Raw genomic sequence first — 20,344 nt, 5'->3', positions numbered from 1 at the left:
AGTACTGTCCTTGGGTTGTGATGGGGGATTGATCCATTCACATAATCACTCAATATCTGGGGTTGACAGGGACCTCTATTCCTCATGCTTAGGCAGGGCCATCTCAAGCCAGTTACTCAAGACCTTGTCTAGACAGCTTTCTAGTATCTTCAAGGACAGAGATCCCATGGTCTCTTTGGGCAACCTGTGCCAGGGCTCAATCACCTTCAGAGGAAAAAGGTGTTTCCTGCTGTTCAGAGGGAGGGAACCTTTTGTGTTTTCTGTTAGCGCCCATTGTCTCTGGTTCTGTCATTGGGCACCACTGAAAAAAGCCTGACTTTGTCGCCTGTGTATCCTCCCTTCAGGTATTTATATCTATTGGTAAGATTCTCCCTCAGGCTTCTCTGCACCAGGATGAACAGTCCAACAGTCTCAGTTTTTGCTTATGAGTGAGATACTTCAGTCCCTTCGTCATCTTCATGCCTCTTTACTGGACTCTCTCCAGTATGTCCATGTCTCACTTGCAATGAAAATTCCAGAACTAGACACTACTCCAGGTAGGGCCTCACCAGTACTGAGTAGAGGGGAAAGATCCCCTTCCTTGACCTGCTGGGAAAAAAGTAATTTTTTCCTGTTTTCAGGAATCTTAACTAGTAAAGAAAAGAAGTCACCTTTCCTTGTCTCTCATTATAACTTCTCTTATTAAATCATGATTCCTCTGGCTATTTCCATTTCAATTAACTGGTCTGTCTAGGACTTTGTTCTTGTTAGAATGATGTTTTTGCTTATAGTCATGCTATCTTGATGGAGAAGATAGTGTTGGTTATTGTTTTTTCACTGATGACAAAAGTTTTATTGACTGTTTCAATTGTTTTATCTTGGTATAAATCTAGGTTTCCCCCCCCCCCAGTTTCTGTCTCAAATGACAGTTCATGCTGGATTCTAGATGTGAATCAGATGAGTGTTGGCAGATGTTTTCCTGACAGTGTATTCAAAGTATAATTTTTCTAAATTCTTGTAAATAGAGTTTCAGTAGGAAAGGTTGACTTGAGGGAAGGCTTTTTAAGATGTAGCATTATCCTTGTTCATTTGGAAACAAAAAAACATTCAGCATGACAGATGTCTGCATGAGAAGGAGGAAAGAGGAAGCACTATAGGAGGAGGGTAATTTTTTACTGTTTTTTACATCTACCTTAGATACAATTATGTCATTGAATAGTACTTGAATGCAACTACTTAAAATATGTTTCCAGTGGGAGTAGGTAACTGACAGTTATCTCTTCAGTTATGCCTCTATTCAAATTTACACTTGCAATTTTGTAAACAGAGTGACCAAAAATTGTATTAATTTATTTTTCCTTTGGTAGAAAATAGATGTATTACTTTCAGTGCAGCATGAAAACTATTTACTGGCAAAATCACAGATTTACTGCTTTCTCAGAAAACAAGGGATCTGCACTAGTATACTGAGAGTTTATCACAAATGTTTGGAGAGATACCTCATTAGAATCTTCAGTGAAGTATCTGAGACCTTGCAAGTCTCATTGCAGGTGGAAGTTAACACTAACTTGCATAATAATTTCCTGTTGTTCTCTGACATGTAAACTTCTCTATTTATAGTGACTTAACAAAAAAAATCAGTTGACTGATCCTTATTCTTTCACATAGTGTAAATCTGGTCACATACTGTAAATACAGCTCTAGCAATTGCTGTACCTGAGAATAATCACATCCTATTTTCAGAAGAGATTACTAGTTAATCATACAGTGTCCATGTATTTTATGATTTTTCTGTCCTGCTACGTACTTAGTTTTTTAATTGCTCTTCAACATGCAATACTGCCTTTCTGCTCATCATTAAACATCATGGGAAATGAAGAATGTTCTTATTTTGTCAAACTCCCTTGCACAAAGGTTTCAATTAAAAATGCTTTACCAAAAAAACCCCCATTTTTACATCTTTTAGCTTGACATTTCATTCCTTTTCAGTGATTAAATTTGGAATCAACTTCAAAGCAGTCTTAATTTTAAAAGCAAGATTTCAGGGAGCATATTGTATTTTCAGCATAGTAAATGGCAGTTGGGAAACATGATAGCACTGTGTGCTTCTCAGTGATTCTCCTGTGTAAATGCATATGAGTGAGAATCATGAAGTAAAATTCAGGATAATAAACTGATAGGTTTGATACAACTTTTCTGAATAATCCATATTTTTGTTACATTACGTATTTTCACATTCTATTATGCTGAGTTTAGAAGACTTAGAGATCTGCTTAGGCTTTCTTTGTAACTGGACAAATAACTAGTTTTGATTCCTATTCCTTTGAATTGCTAATGGTATACTGTTACTCATGATTATATGTTATTTTTCTCTTGGAAATTGCAGAATGTCTCTCTCTTTCTCTCTTATCAGAGGACATCTTTCTGTTATCTCATTTGAAATTATAGATAGCAGTCAGCTTTACAGATCATTGTAAGTAAAAAATAGTTTCTATTAGATGAAATTGATTTGCAAGGGGGACGAGGGTTACTCAGAATTAGAACAAATAGAAAATACACAATTCTCTTTACTGATGTCATTAACAATTCAGAAATACTTTTGTGTTACAAAGGATGGGAAATTTTGGAGCGATAGAAAGCATGTTGAGTAAAGAAGCTAGGAAAGAAAATGGTGTTCAAGATGATTTTCATTGGCATTTAATTTGGAAATAGATGATCAAAGGTTTGAAAGACTTCATCTCGTGCGTCATGCTGTAAACTTTGAAAATAACTTTTTGTCTGCTACAATCAGTCACTTCATTTAGTCTTGTTCTCCGTGTAATACTGAGGTTTTCCAGTATTTTGTTTTATGCTTTACTTAACTCCTAGAAAGAAGATTTTGGTTTACTAGCAACAAATAATGAAAAGTATACATCTCCAAAGGACTATTAATAGTAACACTGACCTGCCTAAATCTGACCTTCACTATATTCTGCACTAGCTTCATTTTCAAATATCTGTTAATGCATTGATGTAACTCCCATACTTCTGAGTTTCTTTCTTCATTTCTAAGAGAACTTCACCATCATGGGTTTTTTGCCATTGATTCTTTCAGAATTGCACTTGTAACTGTTTGCTCTGTATTCTAACCCTTCTTTTTTCCTATTTTGCTGTTGCAAATATAAATTTGTTGTTCCATTTGACAAGAGCTAATGAGTTATTTTCAATAAAATTTTATTTCAAAATAAATGTTGTTATAAATATTTTTATAAAAATTTTATTGCTTATAAGGGGAAGGGATTTAATTGAGTTATTACACTTGTATGTGATTTATGTATAGGAAAATCTCTAATGCTCTTATCTCGAGATATTTTGTGCTGAAATTTTGTTATGACACTTCTCTGTTTTGGTATGCCCCTGAAAATTTCTAGAGAGGATTCTAGGCTTTCTTTTAATAGTAACTTAAAAAACCTGTATGTGACATTTGCCACATTTTTATATTGATCTCTAGGCAGCAGTTAAATCTAAAAAAGCAACAGATACCTATAAACTGTATGTGGAGAAGTATGCTGCATATAAATCTGATTTTGAACTGAAAATGACAGAAACAGCACAGGTAAGTGTTGCATTAAATGAGTTACCTTTGAAGACGGTTAATGTATTCTATTTAATTTCTGAAGCCATCTGAAATTAAAGATTTAAAAAAACCTAAAATTTGTTTGAAAGGCAAACACTGACTATGTATGTTGTGACAGCCCTGTCCTTCAATGACACAGTGGTGTGCTGGCACTCTACAAGGTGTTTTGAAGAAATTTTTGGAAGAAAGTAATATGAACTTCTGGAAGTATTGTGTATGCATTTTGTTTATGTGGAAAATCCTCTGAATTGCTGGGCATCCTGGACTCATTTACAGGAATTTTAATATTGGGATCCATTGTGGCTTTTCATTATTATTCCGTTGAAACACTGAAGTTACAGTTTGTTAAAATGCCTACCCAGGATTTACCTGAGGTTATGAAAAGCCATTATAGCTGTTCAAGTTTCTGGGGTTTCTTAAAAGACTATATTCTGGAAAATTTCAGGTTCTCGGTATCAATGCATATGCCATGTCTTGCTACATTTTAAACATTGGCTAAATGTCCTTAGTTCCTTAACTGTACCAATCCTTTTACTTAAAATAGAAATTTAAACTTAATGTTATTATGGACAGTTGTAAACTTTCCACATCTGTCCATATTGGAAATGAAATGTATCATTCTGCCAATTAAAGATGCATGTGTGGAATTAATTTTAAGTATAATCGTGTAGCTGCATCCGCAGTTTGGTTGCTCGATGGCTACTTTAAAGATGATGTGTAAGGAAAAAGTACATCCATGATTATATGGAAGCCCACTTCTATGTGAAGCACATCCTGTATTGTCTTAATTCAGTATACCTTTCACTCAGTGAGGAGTGTGAGTATTTTTATTTCTTTCAGTTGGCTTAGCTGAAATCTGTCTTACAATGTCCAGTAAAAGAATTAAAATCATAAGGTAGGCTACAGAGGATGACTGTATCTTCTGTAATTAAGATGAAGGTTGCTGAAGAAAAAGAAAATAATTTTAATCTCCCTGAGTGATGACTACAGAGGTACATAAGTATGGCAGAAGACTGATGGCCTAAGAAGCTAGAGATACATGTCTTGTATGCATGGAGTCATGTTTGTGAATCAGAGTAGCAGGAGGTTCAAGATTGGGGTGTTCACAGAATCCTGTGCAAATTGGAGAGAGGCTTAAGTGGTGCACCAAAGTTTGGACACACTTGAAAGGGTAGTTACAGAAATAAGCAGAGAACTAGGAGAGCAGAAGTAAACAAAGATGTCAAGACTGTTATTGTTAACTGTTGGGCAGGATGAGAACATTTTTAGTTCTGATTTTTGGCCAGGAAGGGGCCATTGAAAACTTTGGAAGTGATTTTAAAATGGCTGACAGCCTGGGTAAAAAGGAACAAACTGTAAAAATTATGTATGATTAATTTAAATATCAAACAAATTCTATTTAAAGAAGCAGAGAACATAGATTTAACTAGAGAAAGAGTTTACGAATGTTCTAAAAAGGAAATGCAAAACAGATCCAGACATAAAATTTCTTGGTTTAGATGAAAAAGCAAGACTCTTCAGTTCTGGAGAAAAGAGGAAACTTGAGCACCTTCTAAACATATTTTGGTAGAAATAGATCAGAATTTTTTGAGGGGTTAAATGGAAGTTCAAAAAGTAAGTAAAAAAAGTTCAATAATGATTCTGAAATTATAGTTTGCTTTCTAAAGTACATTATTTCATAACTGAATTCTGCACCTTACTTTCTTGAATATAACTATCATGTTTAAGATGTGGAGAGAAAAAAGAAGCTTATTTCTTATTTTTTCATGTTAGTGTATTTAGTTATTGAAATTTAAGATTTAATATTTCAGGAAATATTTTTGTTATGATTAATTGCTTATATTTGTTTGCAGAAATTTCAAGACATTGAAGAAATGCACCTTCTTCGAATGAAAGAGATTATACAGTCATTGTCAAATACCATAAAAGAAATCCATTTACAAATAGGAGAGGTATTTTTTCTACTATATTTGGATCATGCTTTATGTTTTTTCTTAACTATTAAATTAAGTATTTCTTCCTTTGTGAAATTCAACATAAGGTCAAATTTCCATGGCTTCTTATTCCATTTTTAAGTTCAGTGTCACAAAGTTTACAGACTAAGACTGGATAAATTTTGTCTTCAAGAAAACAAAATATTAGGACAATTTGAAGAATTAAAAAGTTCAAGAATTTTTAGTGTGTATCTAAATTCTGCTTTCTGGATATTAATTTAGCATTCATTTCACACAGAATTAGGATATTGCTTTTTAAGTTAGAACTAGAAATTATATCACTCTGAGAATATTTTATACTCTTTATGAGCAAAAAATATTTACTAACAGAAGTTTTTATAATATCTTTTGTTTAGATGGAAGTTGATTTAATTCAAAAATTATATACTTATAAAAATTATACAATAATTTTATAATTATATAATTGTTCAAATTACGTAATAATTATTATAAGCAGTCCTTAGGGTTTTTTTGGAAGTGTCACTTTATTTGCTTACACTGTAGTATTGAGGTTTTCTGCTAATAAATGATCATCACAAGGGTCTTGCTATTTATTTCTAAAGTATATACACATCCTGCCTTGTTGGAAAAATCTATTATCAGCATGTTGTCAGACCAAAACAACATGTTGTTAGACCAAAATTATTACGACAGTTATGCTTTTTACTCAAGCAGGTGGGAGTTGTGATAATACAGTAGTAACAGTTCACACCCTAAACTGGTGCTGGCTGAAAAAACTGCCTGTCTTCCTGACATTATAGTGGGATATGTTGCCAACAAATTAAAAAAAATATATATATACACAAGTTGTTTAACATGGAAGAAATTGAAGTAAAATCTAGATCTGTAATTTCATTTTTTGTCTGTAGTGTACCCACACTTGCTAATACTACAGAAAGGAGAAGGTTTTCCTAGATAAAATATCTGTTGATTTCTCTAAGTCCTGTAATGTATTTTAGAGGAAAGGTTTTTGAAATTTAACTACAGCAAAAGCTACTTCTTAAAGTTAATCACTTTTTTTTTTTAAGGTGCATGAAGAGTTTATGAATAACATGACAAATACCACAGTTGAGAGTTTAATACAGAAATTTGCTGAGTCAAAAGGAACTGGCAAGGAAAGACCTGGTAAGAAACTAAAACTAACAGAATAGGAAATATTGGCTTTGAAACTGGAAATTTCCATTCCTAATGAAATGTCAAACACGAATTTGTTATTGTGCTGTATTTTTAACATATGTTCAAATTCTTAGTATTCATTAACTTTGATATTAAATGGTTTGTAGAAACTGGTAATGCAGAATTCATTATGTCCATGTAGTATTTGTGTTCATGATGCTTGGTAGTTTATTGGCCTGTACTACTAAACTATGCAGTTTCCTGGAACATCAGGGAAATTGGTCAAGAAGCTGTAGTTCCTTGTACAAACTATATGTTGTCTGCTATGTGTTTCTTGTACAAAATGTGATTCTGCATAAATTGTACTTCAGAACTTCGTTCAATATAAACATATTAAGAGCAGATGTCTATAAAGCTGCTTATTGAGTTTTGGAACAGTTGCATGAGTTTGTTCAGCTTACAAAATTATCATTTTAATAGATACACAGTATCTATTTTCTTGTAAAATGTATTTCAATATGCAATAATGTGTATTTCTTCTTTAGTAAGAAGCAAATTGAATAGTACTTTCTGAAGGTACTGTTGATTGGGTGTGGTAAGACTTTCCTGGACTGGCATAAAAAGGCATTCTCTAGTACTGCCTATATAGTATCACTTTAATAGTGGCATGAATATACAGTCACTAGGTGTGTAAATAGAGGAATTAGTAGTACTGTTTCCTTCAGTGCTAGGAGTCCTCACTAACATGTCTGTCTTCTAGTAGAGGCACACAAAGATTTCTTGTCCTAGAGAAAGAATGTACATACCAGAGTAGATAATGAAAATTTATAATGAATTGTTAAATGTTATTAGGTATCTTGCAATATGTGTGCACAGTGTTTTTAACATAACATTGTTTCATATTCTTTCTGTGATCCTGTAATGCTGATATCCAAGTGGGCTGAGATAAGATTACATATGGAACGATTTTTGAAAGTTTCCTGCGTATTCATCAACTGCTCAGTAAAGGTCAAAAAAGAAAATGTGTGAACTTCAGAGTATCAAGTTCAGTTGGTCTGAAACAGGACAAAGACATGTGACAATTTTGTGTTCAGACCTCTTGGATTGGCGGTTGCCAAGATGTCATGGCGAGGGATCTCCATCTTGCATTTAAGGTCCTGACTGCCTGGGTTACAAAGATGCTTGCTAATTTGTCCTAGAACATTGCACACTTTAGGGCATGCTATCAAGCATGGGTTTTGCCACACAACATTGTAATTTTTAGAGAAGTCATACTTCACTTTTTAATTTAATGGAGAAACTACACACATTAATACTTGCTGCTTTACAGTTCTTCAAATCCCATCTGTGCTCTCTGGGGACAAATAAAACATCTCCAAATGTACTCTAAGAAAGTTAAGCAAAGTATTTTAAGGAGCAATAGCACATTTAGTGTGTAAATATATGCACCTTGAATTTTCTTTTACAGTATTAAATTATTTATTGATATCAGCTTTGTCAAGCAGAATGGTGCAGGGAGAAAGCATAGTCAAATTCAGCAGCAAAAGAACATAAATTCACAAGAACTTTAGAAGTGTTAAAGACCAGCAACACAGACTTCTAATGATGTTAATTATGCTTACTGCTTCTAATATATTTGTTTTATTAACTTAGAATCATAAAACTTTAATAATTCAAAATATTTGGAAGGCAAAGTTAGGTATCGGTCTTCTGAGAATGAAAAGGAAACATCCACTGTTAAGGATTGCTTTTTCATGATTAAATCCCCACTTTTTTCCGAGAACTGTTCACAATGAAAAGATAATTAACGGAACAAATGTTGAAAGTCTGTGGGATGTATTTATTAACTAGGTTGAAGAAGAAGATGGCTCCTCAGAAAAATCTAAATACTCAGTAGAAAAAGTGATACTGATTTGGCTTACAAAACAAATGCAGAAAAACTGTCTTCTGGACGTCACTGTTGGTTGTAATTTAAATGTGTTTAAAGGCAATACTTTAAAATTCCCCAGGACTATGTAAGCTTTTTTTCATAATTTTCACATTATTTGTGGGTTACTATGATAAGTGAGATGGTGGCAACTGTCAGATAAAATAAACTAAAAAGGCAATGCATAACAAAGAATTTTAGTTTATTTTGGTACGTTGTAGCTATTTATAGTTATTCACAGCAGAGTTCACTTGCTTTTATTTATATCTGTAAAAATAAGAATGAATCTGAAATGAAGAACCGAGGAGGGCTGTTTTATTATGGAGTATAAATGGTATAATAATAATGGTATAATAATATAATAAAATGGTATAATAATAATAATAATAATAAATAATGGTATAAAAACAAACCATTTAGAGTAAAGTTACATGTGTATCTGAAATGTATCTGTACAGTGATATCTGTTTTACCAGATTATATGGGCTCCCTCTGGTGGCTAATTTCTGTCACCTGGAGTCATAATGTACAGGGGTATCTAGAATTCAAGTCTTTCTTGTATAAATAACAGGTTTTCTTTCAAACAGTAATGTTTTGTGAGAGTTTTTTAATTCACTCAGTAACTTCTTTACAATGGCTCTTTTTGCACTGCTACCTAAATAACTTTTTTAACCTGCTTCTCACAGAATTTGTTTTAATTTTTTTCTTTGTTAAGTCAGTTTAGAATTTAGAGTTTTTAATAACACGATGTTTGGAGAAGGAATAATTTTTGTTTTCTGACTTCCATTCAATGAAAAAAAAACAAAACAAAAGACCAAACCACTTGCAAATTATTAATTTTAACTGAAAAGAAAGTTAGTGTAAAACACCAGAAAACAAAGCCGGCAGGACCAGTAAGGCTTCAGATCAGAATTTAATGTGTTCCTTGAACTTCCTTTAACACCCAGAGGAACCAGGATGAAGTTGAGGAATGGGCCCACGTGATTCTCAAGAGGTTCAACAAGACCAAGTGCAGGTGCTGCACCTGGGTCAGAGCAACCCTGGTACCAGCACAGGCTGGGGATGGGCAGATCACAGCAGCCCTGCCCAGAAGGACTTGGGGGTGCTGGGGTCATGATGAGAGGCTGGACATGACCCAGCCATGGGCACTCCCAGCCCAGAAAGCCACACGTGTCCTGGGCTGCATCGAGAGCAGTGTGGGCAGCAGGGCCAGGGAGGGGATTCTGCCCCTCTGCTCTGCTCTGCTGAGACCCCACCTGCAGTGCTGCATCAGCTCTGGGGTCCCCAGCACAGGAAGAACATGAAATTGTTGGAGTGGTCCAGAGGAGAGACACTTAAGTTTATTAAAACACCTCTCCTGAGGACAGGCTGAGGGAGTTGAGGCTGTACAGCCTGGAGAGCAGTACGCTCCAGGAATAGCTGATTTTGGCCTTCCAGTACTTAAAATGGCCTTATAGGAAAGGTGGGGCCTGTAGTGATATGGCAAGGAGTAATATTTTTAAACTAAAAGAGAGTAAATTCAGACTAGATATACATAAGGTGGTTTTTATGATGAGGGTAGTGAAACACTGGGACAGGTTGCCCAAAGAAGTGGTAATTTTTCCATCCACGGAACCATTTGTCGTCGTATTTGACAGGACTCTGAGCAACCTGATATTGTCAAAGATGTCTCTGATTATTGCAGAGGAATTGAATTAGATGAGCTGTAAAGATCCCTTCCAACCCAAAGCATTCTAGGATTCTATGATATGTTCCTGGTGTTGGATTTAATAGCAGATTTGATACCATCAGTTGGAAGATGCTTTAGTTGCTTGTATGGTCCTGCAGTGTTCATCAAAACTTAACCACTTCTGATTGGTTGGTTTCCTGTTTGTTGTAGTCTATTGCTTCTTATTCCTTGGAAAATTAATTTATTGTATGGCAGAAAATACCTGCTTTTCTTCCAAAGTGTATTTAAATCAATAATGGAAGTGATACCAGAGCAATCTTCTTCCAGATTAATGAAATACCAGTGAGCTCTAGCTCTAGATACTTAATCTATTAATCTGCTAAAAATTGATTTGTTCTAGTGTGCAATGTTGGTGCACAAGACATAGAAGCTGCAAAGAAGTTTAAGCTCATGTTCTTTTTAGATTTTATATCTGAAATTGTCAGGTTAATATCAAATCTCTTTTAAGAGGTTAGTGAATGCCTATATATCTGTAGTTGATAATGATTAATTTTTAATTTTAGTTATTGAATTACCATGCCCACTTCTTGTATATGGGGAACTAAATGTGTGTGTTTGTTCCTGTATTAGTTTTTGCCCACTACATGGTTCACCTAGAAGGTTCCATCCAGCCCAGCCTTGAACACTTTCAGAGATAAGGCATCCACAGCCTCTCCGGGCAGCCCATTCCTGCACCCTCACAGTAAAGAATTTCATTCTAGAGTTTAATTTAAATCTGTCCTCCTGCATGTTGAGATTATTTCCTCCTTCCTATCACTACATGCCCTTGTGAAAAAGCCCTTCCCAACTTTTCGTGTAGGCCCGCTGTAAGTACTGGAAGGTGCTCTAAGTTCTCCCTGGAACCTTCTCTTCTTCAGGCTGAACAGCCCCAACTCTCTCAATTTCTCCTTATAGCACGGGTGCTCCAGACCCTCTGATCAGTATAGTGGCCCTACTCTGAAGTCAGGGCAGGGTAACATCTTGTGCTGGGGACCCCAGAGCTGGATGCAGTACTAGAGGTGGGGTGTCACCTGAGAGGAGCAGTGGGACAGAATTCCCTCTTGTTCTGCTGCCCATGCTGCTTTGGATGTAGGTCAGGATACAATTGGCTTTCTGGGTTGTGAGTGCCCATGACTGGGTTACAGTAAGCTGCTTGTCCACGAACATCACCACATCTTTCTTTCAGAAGGCTTGTCATGGTTTGACACTGGCGCAATGCCAGCGCCCCCATGAAAATATATTTTTCTAAATAATTGCTGTGAGATGTGATCAGGAACAGAGCAGAGCAGGCCCATCTTAGTAACAAAGGAAAGAACTTTATTAAACTACTACTACTAGAAAAACTACAAACACTAAATCCTGGATGAAGACTTTCTAAAACACCCCTCCTCCTCCCACCTAATTTCTAAACAAACTTAACAGTGAGACACCACCCAGGATCCTGATCAAGTTGCTACTCTTCAGATATTCAAATACTCAGTCTTTCAAGGGAGACAGGAGTCTCTCCTGTGCCACAGACCCCCCCCCCCCAGGAAACACAGTTGCCACCCTTGTGTCTCCATGTCACACATGGCAACCGCCCGGAGAAAATCTGCCATGGTGACACTCTCCTTTCCATGTCACAGTGCTCTCACCACCGGGCATGGACAGACTGCTCACAGGGCTCCTTTAAGGATGCTTTGCCATGGACCAAAAGAGACAACAGTTCAGTTTTTCATTTTGGGACTACAGTCCCCCCCATTTTCCCTTGGGGCTGAGGGTCCAAGAACAGAGGTCTTCTTCTCCTCTTCTTCTTCCTTGAAGATAGAGGGCTTCTCCACACCTTCTCTCTACTCCTCTGCTGGTAATCACTGAAACAGGTCTCCTGGCACACCAACGCACCACCCTAATTGCAGCTTCTGTTAGGAGAATTTGGTTCAGTCTATGGCTAACAAGAAAAGTCCAGCCACAAGCCACTCCATCATCTCCTTCCAACTCGAGAATTTCTTTTTCCATCATCTCGGATCCCAGACTGTCTCTCTTCTACTTCAAATCAAGAAGGAGTAATATTTCACAAAGCCTTCATTTCCCAGGAAAGGGTTAAAAGCTCAGACTCCCTGGACGGCTGATATCTCTGCCCAGCAGCTGATTCCCAAGGCCAAGGCTGGGCGCCTTCCCCCCCCCTCCTTCTCCTCCGCGCCGGCAAAGTTACAGGTGCCGTCCGGACTCTCTATCTCTTCCCTCTTGGTGGGGGGAATGACAAAAACATCTCCGCTTCTCTCCACCCTTCCGTCCATAGGAGCTGGCTCGGTTCCAGTCCTTCTACCCCTCGGCTCACCTCGACCAGGCCGCATGGCTCCCCCTCCCCCCACCCAGCCCCATGGCTGGGCAGGGGAGATCTGCACTGCACCCTGACCGGAACCAAAGAGAGCGAGCTCTTGGGAGTTCCTGCTTTTAACCCCCTGTGTTCTCAGAGGCGTATCCCTATCTTCAGTGGTCACTTCAGGTGCCAATATCCAAACTTGACCACTGATTGGTTTGACCCAACTTCCTGAAAAAAAAAATCACTTCCATGTCAAACCACGACAAGGCTGCTCTCAACCCATTCTCTGCCCAGCCTGTATTGGTGCTTGGGATTGCCCTGACCCAGAATCCTGCAGTTGGCCTTTTTGAATTTCCAGAGGTTTGCACAGGCCCATCTCTTGGGCCTGGTCTAGGTCCCTCTGGATGGCATTCCTTCTCTCTAGTGGGTCCACCACACCACACAGCTTGGTATCCTTGTCAAACTTGCTGAGGATGCTTCCAGATGTCCATATCACTGACAGAGATGTTGAACAGCATCAGTCCCAATACTGTCCCCTGGGGAATACCACTTGTCACTGCTTTTCACTTGGACATGGAGTTTTTGATGGCAACACTTCTAGTGCAACCATCCAGCCAATTCCTTATCCATCAAGTGGTCTGTCTGTCAGTTATGTGTCTCTCCAGTTTACAGACCAAGATATCATGCAAAACAGTGTCAAATGCTTTGCAGAAGTCTAGGTAGATGACATCAGTTGCTCTTCTCTTATCCACCAGTGATGTAATCCCATTGTAGAAGGCCTTTGTCTTCATTAATTTATTGTGGTATCGTTGTTAGTGGTTGTTGGTAGTTTGTTCCTCTATTTCTGCCCTTTTTTCTTAAAAAATATTGAAGATGAAATCAAGAATTTTACTGTAATGCAGATTAAAAAATGGAAAGCCATAATCTTGTTCTCCCTTGTTCTCCAGTAAAACAATGATGTTCAGATGACAATTAATACATGTGCTGTACCGTTATTTAGTGTGAGTGAGAGAGGCATTGGGTCATTTTCATCTGTAATTTTTTTTTTTAGTTTTAAATACTTTAAAAAGTATTGGTTTTGTGCTAACTTAATCCACATTTCACAATCTGTGAGCCCATAGAAATACTTCTTGGCTCTTTTCATTATCCATTCAATAAATTTGAGCTTTTTACAGGGCTTAAGGGAGGTTTGCATTTTTAAAAATATTGAAAATTGGTGCCTGCAATTCATCTACTCTTTGGATTAAATTATAACAGTAATTTACAATGTTTATTACCAACAGTTGCTGTTGATCAGCCATCACTGGCTCTTGCACATATAGTAAAGTATTTCACTTTTGTTTCTCTTGTCATTTCAGATACTAGAAATAGTATGAATATTTTTAATAAAATGGTGCTTCCACAAGCAACAAGATTCAGAAAGGACAGATGTGGTATTCCCATTCTGTTTCTTCCCTCCACCAAATGCAAAAATTGACAATTTGGTCAGTAATCAGTAATGCTGATTTAAAAAAATGTTTGGTTTGTTGATTTTTGGACTTGTTGAAGACCTATTTCACTTTATTTGCCCATGCACAAGAAATAGTCTCAAGGCTTCTGGTAACTCCAGTCATGGAACCAGAGTAAGGTCGTGCATGTCAAATGGAGACATAATTTCAAAATGACAAAAAAAATCCTGATTTACTTTCTGGAAATGCTACAAAGTAGACTAAGTTGATACAATTCTCAGTGAGGTAGCACTGCTATAACATCAGGATCACTACTTTTTTACAAGGTAGCACATAACTCAAAAAATATCCTGACATCTTTCTTAGTATGCTGGTGATCCTTTTCTGTTCTGTGAGAACACATTTGGGAGCTCTGCCTGTTAGCAGTGATCATGAAGCATTAAAGCTTCAAGTTTAGTGAACATCTAAACCCCAAATTTTACCTGGTCTTTAATTCAACTGATTTCTGATTCTGTGAACTCCACTGAATTATTGATTATTTGATTAGAATAATGTTTCATGTGGCTGTCTGTTGGTAGTGGCATTAATGCAATGTTTGCTATGAGTTTATCGCATGCTTTTAGGCCTTTTGTAATTGCCTATTGTGAGCATTTTAGTCCTAAATGTCCATGAAAAGTACTGCTTATGTGTTTTATCCAAAACAAACACAAGAGTGTCAGAATGAGCTGCACCACAGCTGAAAGTTAGTGCTGATAGTGGTAATGCACAGTTGTGTTCGCTCCATGTTAATACTCCTATTAAGTTAATATGTTGTGTTCAACGGCATGTTTTGTATGTAATGAAGAAATGTACAAAATGAACAAGATTAAACAGTGGGGGGAAAAAAAGGGCTAAGAATAAATGTATTACTCCTAAAAAATTTTAGAAACAAGTTAATCCTTTCCCAGACTTTTAGAAGCAAAACAAGGGCCAACAAATATTGAAGCTTGCTTTGATTAGAGCTTACTAGCATTTTACATGGTTAAATAATGAACTCTGTTTTGAAAGAAAGACTTTAAACAGTGCTGGGTGTGGCATTTATTTTTCACTGTGGGTTTGTTTGATAACATAGTAGTTTACAGCACATAAAAAAATAGTGTTCTAGGACACTAAACAAGTTACAAAGTAAATGTAAATAAGCACTAAAAATGGTTAATACTGACTTTTGAACAGCTCTGCGGGACATCTTTGAGCTTCTTTTCCACAGGGAAGGGTAACAAAGCAAGTATTTATTTTATGTTCTTGTAAATTATTTTTTTTGTATTTTCTTTAAATACTGTGAATACTTTAGTGCTGCTGATGCTTGTGGTTAAATGCACAAACAGCTTGGAGCGTCACAATTTCTCAAAGACTGTGCCCACATATAGTTCTACACAGAAGACTGACTGAGGAATGATCTTAGTTTATCAACACTGACGATGTCCAAGGGATTCAGCAAGTATTCTTTGTGAAGGAGGGCAGACTACTGCTGTATTTCAGAAGTTAATTGAAGAAATTAAGTATTAATATTTTTGAGGATTTTTATGAGAAACTTGAGGCAGATGGGAAAGTCTTTAAGAGTCTTATGCTGTAGAACTGAATTCGATTAGGAGATACAAGCTGAAAAGCTGTACCAACAAATGTATCTTCTGTCCTAGATGTCTATTTTATTTTGCCTGCAAAAATTTGGTCCTTGCAACAAACTGCCAAAGCTTTGGTGGGCTTCTAATCTGATCTGCCAGCATAAGTTTTTAATAATTACATATATCTAAGTTATAAACTTGTTTTAGAATGCAATTTATTGATTTCTAATGGTCTGGAGAGTTATAAAGGAGCAAATTTTATTGAAAAAAATATTTGAATGCAAGTGGAAGAATCAGAGCATTGATAAAAATACCTTAGACAGCATCAGTAGATATAACAGGGTGAGAGCTAGTTGTGAATGATCTGGAACACTCAATAAGATGAAGTACTGTTCAGCACACTCAAATTTTTTTTATCTACAAGCAAGCAATTCAGTTGCAGACTGACATTTAGAAGAGTTTCTTGGAATGGCAGGAGCAAAGAAATGTCCATTTCAGTAACTTAAATAGGAGGAATATATTATGTATAATTAATAATAATATATTAAGTATAATGTTAATATTAATATATTAAGTAGGTGATAGTCATCACAAAATGCAGTAGGATGTATGATGGATTCTACTATGACCAGAAAAATTGAATAGCTTTAAAACAACTGAAAACAGAAAAAACATAATGAGATGTGTTTTATGCTGACAAAGTAAATAAGATTTGTACTTTACTTATATAAAAACACACCCTTATATATAATTAATATTTAGGAAATGTTTGATATTTTGAACTTATTTTTTTAGAGTATATTTTTCTTTTAAGGTAGGAAATGTTCTTTGTTTTCTAATGGAAAAATCTTTTTGTCTGAAAGTTCTGGATGCTATAAAATATATTACCCTACTTTTACTCCTTAGGGTCACATTAAACATCTTAATTTTTAATGATTTCATGGACTTAAGTTCAGAACTTCAGTAAGGAACCATACCTCTCTTCATTTAAAGGGAGAATGTGTGACTGCTAAAAAAGATGTGATTCTTTGAAGCTGTCTTTGAATATGTGAGCTATAACTTGACATATTTACAGTGTCTAGTGTTCTAGAAACTTAGCTGAATCTTCTTAAAAGTGAAACTGTCTGTGCATTCCTTTCACCACCGCATACTTGCATGGTCTGTCTTCAGCAGGTGCATCATGCACCATGTAGACAGGCAGAGCCTTTTGTTACAGATACTTACATTTATAGACTAGACTTATGCTGTTGTTTAGTATTTTTTCCACACCTCTCTTACAATTTTCACAAGACTGCTACTTTCTACACAATTTGATGGAAAAGGAGAGTGTAAAGATGAGGCAGTTGATAAAGGAAGAAGAAGCTTCCAAACTACTACTCATTTAGAGAGTCAGCGGACCGCTGAGTATGTATTTTTACTTACTGTGTATGTTTGCCTGCCACTTAGCTTGTGAATATTTGAAACCAGCCATATTTCACATCCTGTTGTTTATGCAGTCAGAGAGAAAATATGGAGTGAAGCTGAAGCAAAAGCAGGAGTAGAAAAGGACAAGAAAAGGGATCATAATGCTCTGGAGATTGTTGTATTAGCTGACATTATTTTGCTGCTCACAGACCTCACACTTTCATAGATCATAGCTTTCACAGATCATAGCAGTGTTTGTTGTCATACTCAGGTGTTGCAGCCTAGACAGATCTCTACCTTGAATCATTGTCTTTGGTACGTGTTTCCTGTCTCTTTTGAAAACTCTTGTATTATTAGAGCAATGAAAAATACTTTTTAACTGATGTTTGCCACCTTTTTATTTTAGAGAAAAAAATCTGGTCTTTCCTTCCGATGATAAACATCTTAATTGATAATAATTATTTTAAGGCTACTCAGATTATGATCCTTTTCTGCTTTGTTTTTGCTCTGTAAGCCACATAGAAATATAATGTCCCTTGAGTATAACATACTTGCTGTATTCACGTAGTTTGTAGCCAGAGTACCAGAAAAGCCTGAGATGGATAATGTTGCCTTTGATATGGTGAACTGAGTGTGGGGCAGGAAGCCTAGTAACAGAAATCAGGGTTAAAATTCTTCATCTCAAAAAATTCTTTCCAAGGAAGTGCTACATGTTGCTACTGATAATTGTCATTATTTTTGGTGCCAGTATCACCTCTACCTTTCCCTTTTTTGTCCTTAATTGAATACTAGTCTGTGCTATAGTTCTTTTAACTTTTTTTTTTTTTTTTACATAAAGGAAGATTTGGTGAGGTGTTCAACATCTCTAGAGGCTATGTATAAGCTAGACTGATATATCACTCTGAAGATATAACAACGAGTAGTCAGAAATTCACTGATTGGTGTGGTGGAACTGTATTTATCGAATTAGATTAAAGGATAATGTTTTGCCGGTACTATCTCAGTGTTTTCCTTCAGACTGACCTGTTAGCAGGCCAGTTTTATTTTTTTATCCCTTTTCCTCTTTTTGGCAAAGAGATGACCAAATCCACAAATTAAGATTTGCTTGTAGCAGTTTGGTACTAGCATGATACTGTATCACAGGTATGAAATTTAGCTCAAAGAAAACAGCTGCTCATCTTTACTCTGCATCCCTCCAAATAATATGCTTTTATTTGGTTTTCTCCTTATTTTTTAAAAATGTAGAATAAAAAGTCCTTTTCTAGGAAAAAAAAATTCTTATTGTTTTAAATAATTGCTCATGCATGGACAATAAAAATGGGAAGTTAGTGTTAGAAACACTAATGTTGATGAAATATATTTGGGCTTCCTGGCTTCTGAATTTGAAAGCTTGAAATTTTTTGCTAAACATGTCACAGGATCGGATTATATCAAGATTGCTTATATGTTTGTGTACATACAAAATTGACCTTTGTGATGCAGCTTGACATCTAAACACTAAAAGCAGTCATTTGTTTTGACAGCAGAATTAATTGAGGCTAAAACAGTCGAAATTCCACTTGTATCAAGCTGTTCATTAGGAACTGCTGTCTGGCTTTAGTGCTGTCAGAAAAATAACCTGTTCTGCTATGATTAAATAGCAGAATGATGGTCGGTCCACTGAATTTGAGAGAGAGGTTGAATAAACTTTCTACTGCGGAAACAATTCAGAAGTGACACACTGCAAGGGGGGTCAGAATGTGCATTGATATCCAGCTGAGCTGTCAACTGGCACTGAGCCAGGCACGCAAAGCTTTGCCATTTGAAGCAGCATGTGAAGCATATGCAGTTTAAAAAAATTGTCCTCCTTTCATGCATGATTTACACTCAGAGACAAATTTTTGTTTCTGTTGAAAACAAGAATATGGTTTGTTACTGCATTTGTAACTACAGGTACATATTTATGGAGTATTTTTAAAAGATTTTGCCTGAAACAGATATGTTAATGTTTATATGTGTGCATGCATGTGTGTAAACTGATTCCTCAGACTGCAGGGAAAGGCAGTTTTGAGGTGGGGGGGTGTTTTGAGGGTCTGAGTGTTTCTAGTTACTGAGAATTATATGAGGCTAATACCAGTATAATGTTTCTTTCTGTCATGCATGCCCCCCTTAAGATAGAAAGGACATTGTTTTCTAAAGCAGATGCAAATGTAAAGCAGTTCTTACTTGATTTGTTGACTTCTTGATTTGTTTAACTTTTTAGCTCTGTGGGATTTTCCAGTTAATTGATATACTTACTGGGGGCACTTTTTCAGTGTATGACATAATATTATGTTTTCCTTATTAGTAATATTGGTTGACTTTTGCATTTGACTTGTATATTTAAGAATCCAAACAGTAAAATATTTTTTTTTCCTCTCAACTGAGGAAAGTGGGAATTATTTTATTGTTTTGACATTAGCAAAATATTCTCCCAATGTCTCCCTCACAGAGGTTTTATATAAAAGTTATATAGACAGGCTAGAAAACCTGTATATAGGATTTTGTGGAGAGAGGTTTTGTCTGGTTTTTTGTCAGTAGCGGGTATAAGATAGTTGTTACACAGATAGTTTCTGTAGTTGGCTTGAATATGCTCTGAAAGTACTGTTCCCATAGATGTGAGCTAAATATGTAGGAGATTCTGTAAGAATATGTACAGTGCAATTAAATTTTCTTAATTTGTCTGTCAATAAGAACATTATCTCCTTATTTCTAGCTATATACTCTACCTTTAGTGGCATGAAGGCTCTCATATTCACATGCCACTTGTAACAAGAGAAACATTACATGTAGTTACTGAACAGATGTATTTTTACTCACTGGTGCTTAATTTATGCAAGTGTCACTTCTTGTAAATTATGAAAATAACTAAAATTAAAATTACACTGTATTACATTATTGTATAAATTATATTTATACAAATTACTTTTTTCTGTTCCAGCAAACAAAAGCTGCCTTATTTTAAGAGCCTAAGAACTGAACCAATCCTGGTGTATTTGCTTTAGTCTCTTGTCAATTTGCAGCTGTCTGCCTCCATTTTTTTGTGAAACTATACTCCATTTGCTTTCTCTTCTTGTCCTTATTCTGTCCCAGCTGGTAGAATACTGTGAGCATTTAAAAACTCAATGCAGCTTGCAGCGATACTTGCTATGAATTTTTATGTACAGTTAGAAGAACTTACTGATTTTTGATGTCTGCTTCCTTTGTGCTATTTCTCATTAGCATCGGGAT

The 20,344-nt window shown here is 36.0% G+C and overlaps 1 protein-coding gene across 1 annotated transcript in view; it reads left to right on the top strand.

Annotated features, from left to right (window-relative positions):
• FCHO2 (FCH and mu domain containing endocytic adaptor 2) overlaps positions 1-20,344 on the top strand; it is an 86,146-nt gene that overhangs the window by 17,735 nt on the left and 48,067 nt on the right. The window contains exons 6-8 of the mRNA XM_068176997.1: positions 3,470-3,574; positions 5,449-5,547; positions 6,618-6,714. Of these exons, the coding sequence (XP_068033098.1) occupies positions 3,470-3,574; positions 5,449-5,547; positions 6,618-6,714 (301 nt within the window). The remainder of the gene's footprint in view (positions 1-3,469; positions 3,575-5,448; positions 5,548-6,617; positions 6,715-20,344) is intronic.

Source organism: Anomalospiza imberbis, chromosome Z, assembly GCF_031753505.1.
Source record: "Anomalospiza imberbis isolate Cuckoo-Finch-1a 21T00152 chromosome Z, ASM3175350v1, whole genome shotgun sequence".
NCBI classification, from domain to species: Eukaryota; Metazoa; Chordata; class Aves; order Passeriformes; family Viduidae; genus Anomalospiza; species Anomalospiza imberbis.
The sequence above is the reverse complement of the archived record's forward strand: the minus strand, read 5'-3'. Positions and strand labels throughout refer to the sequence as shown.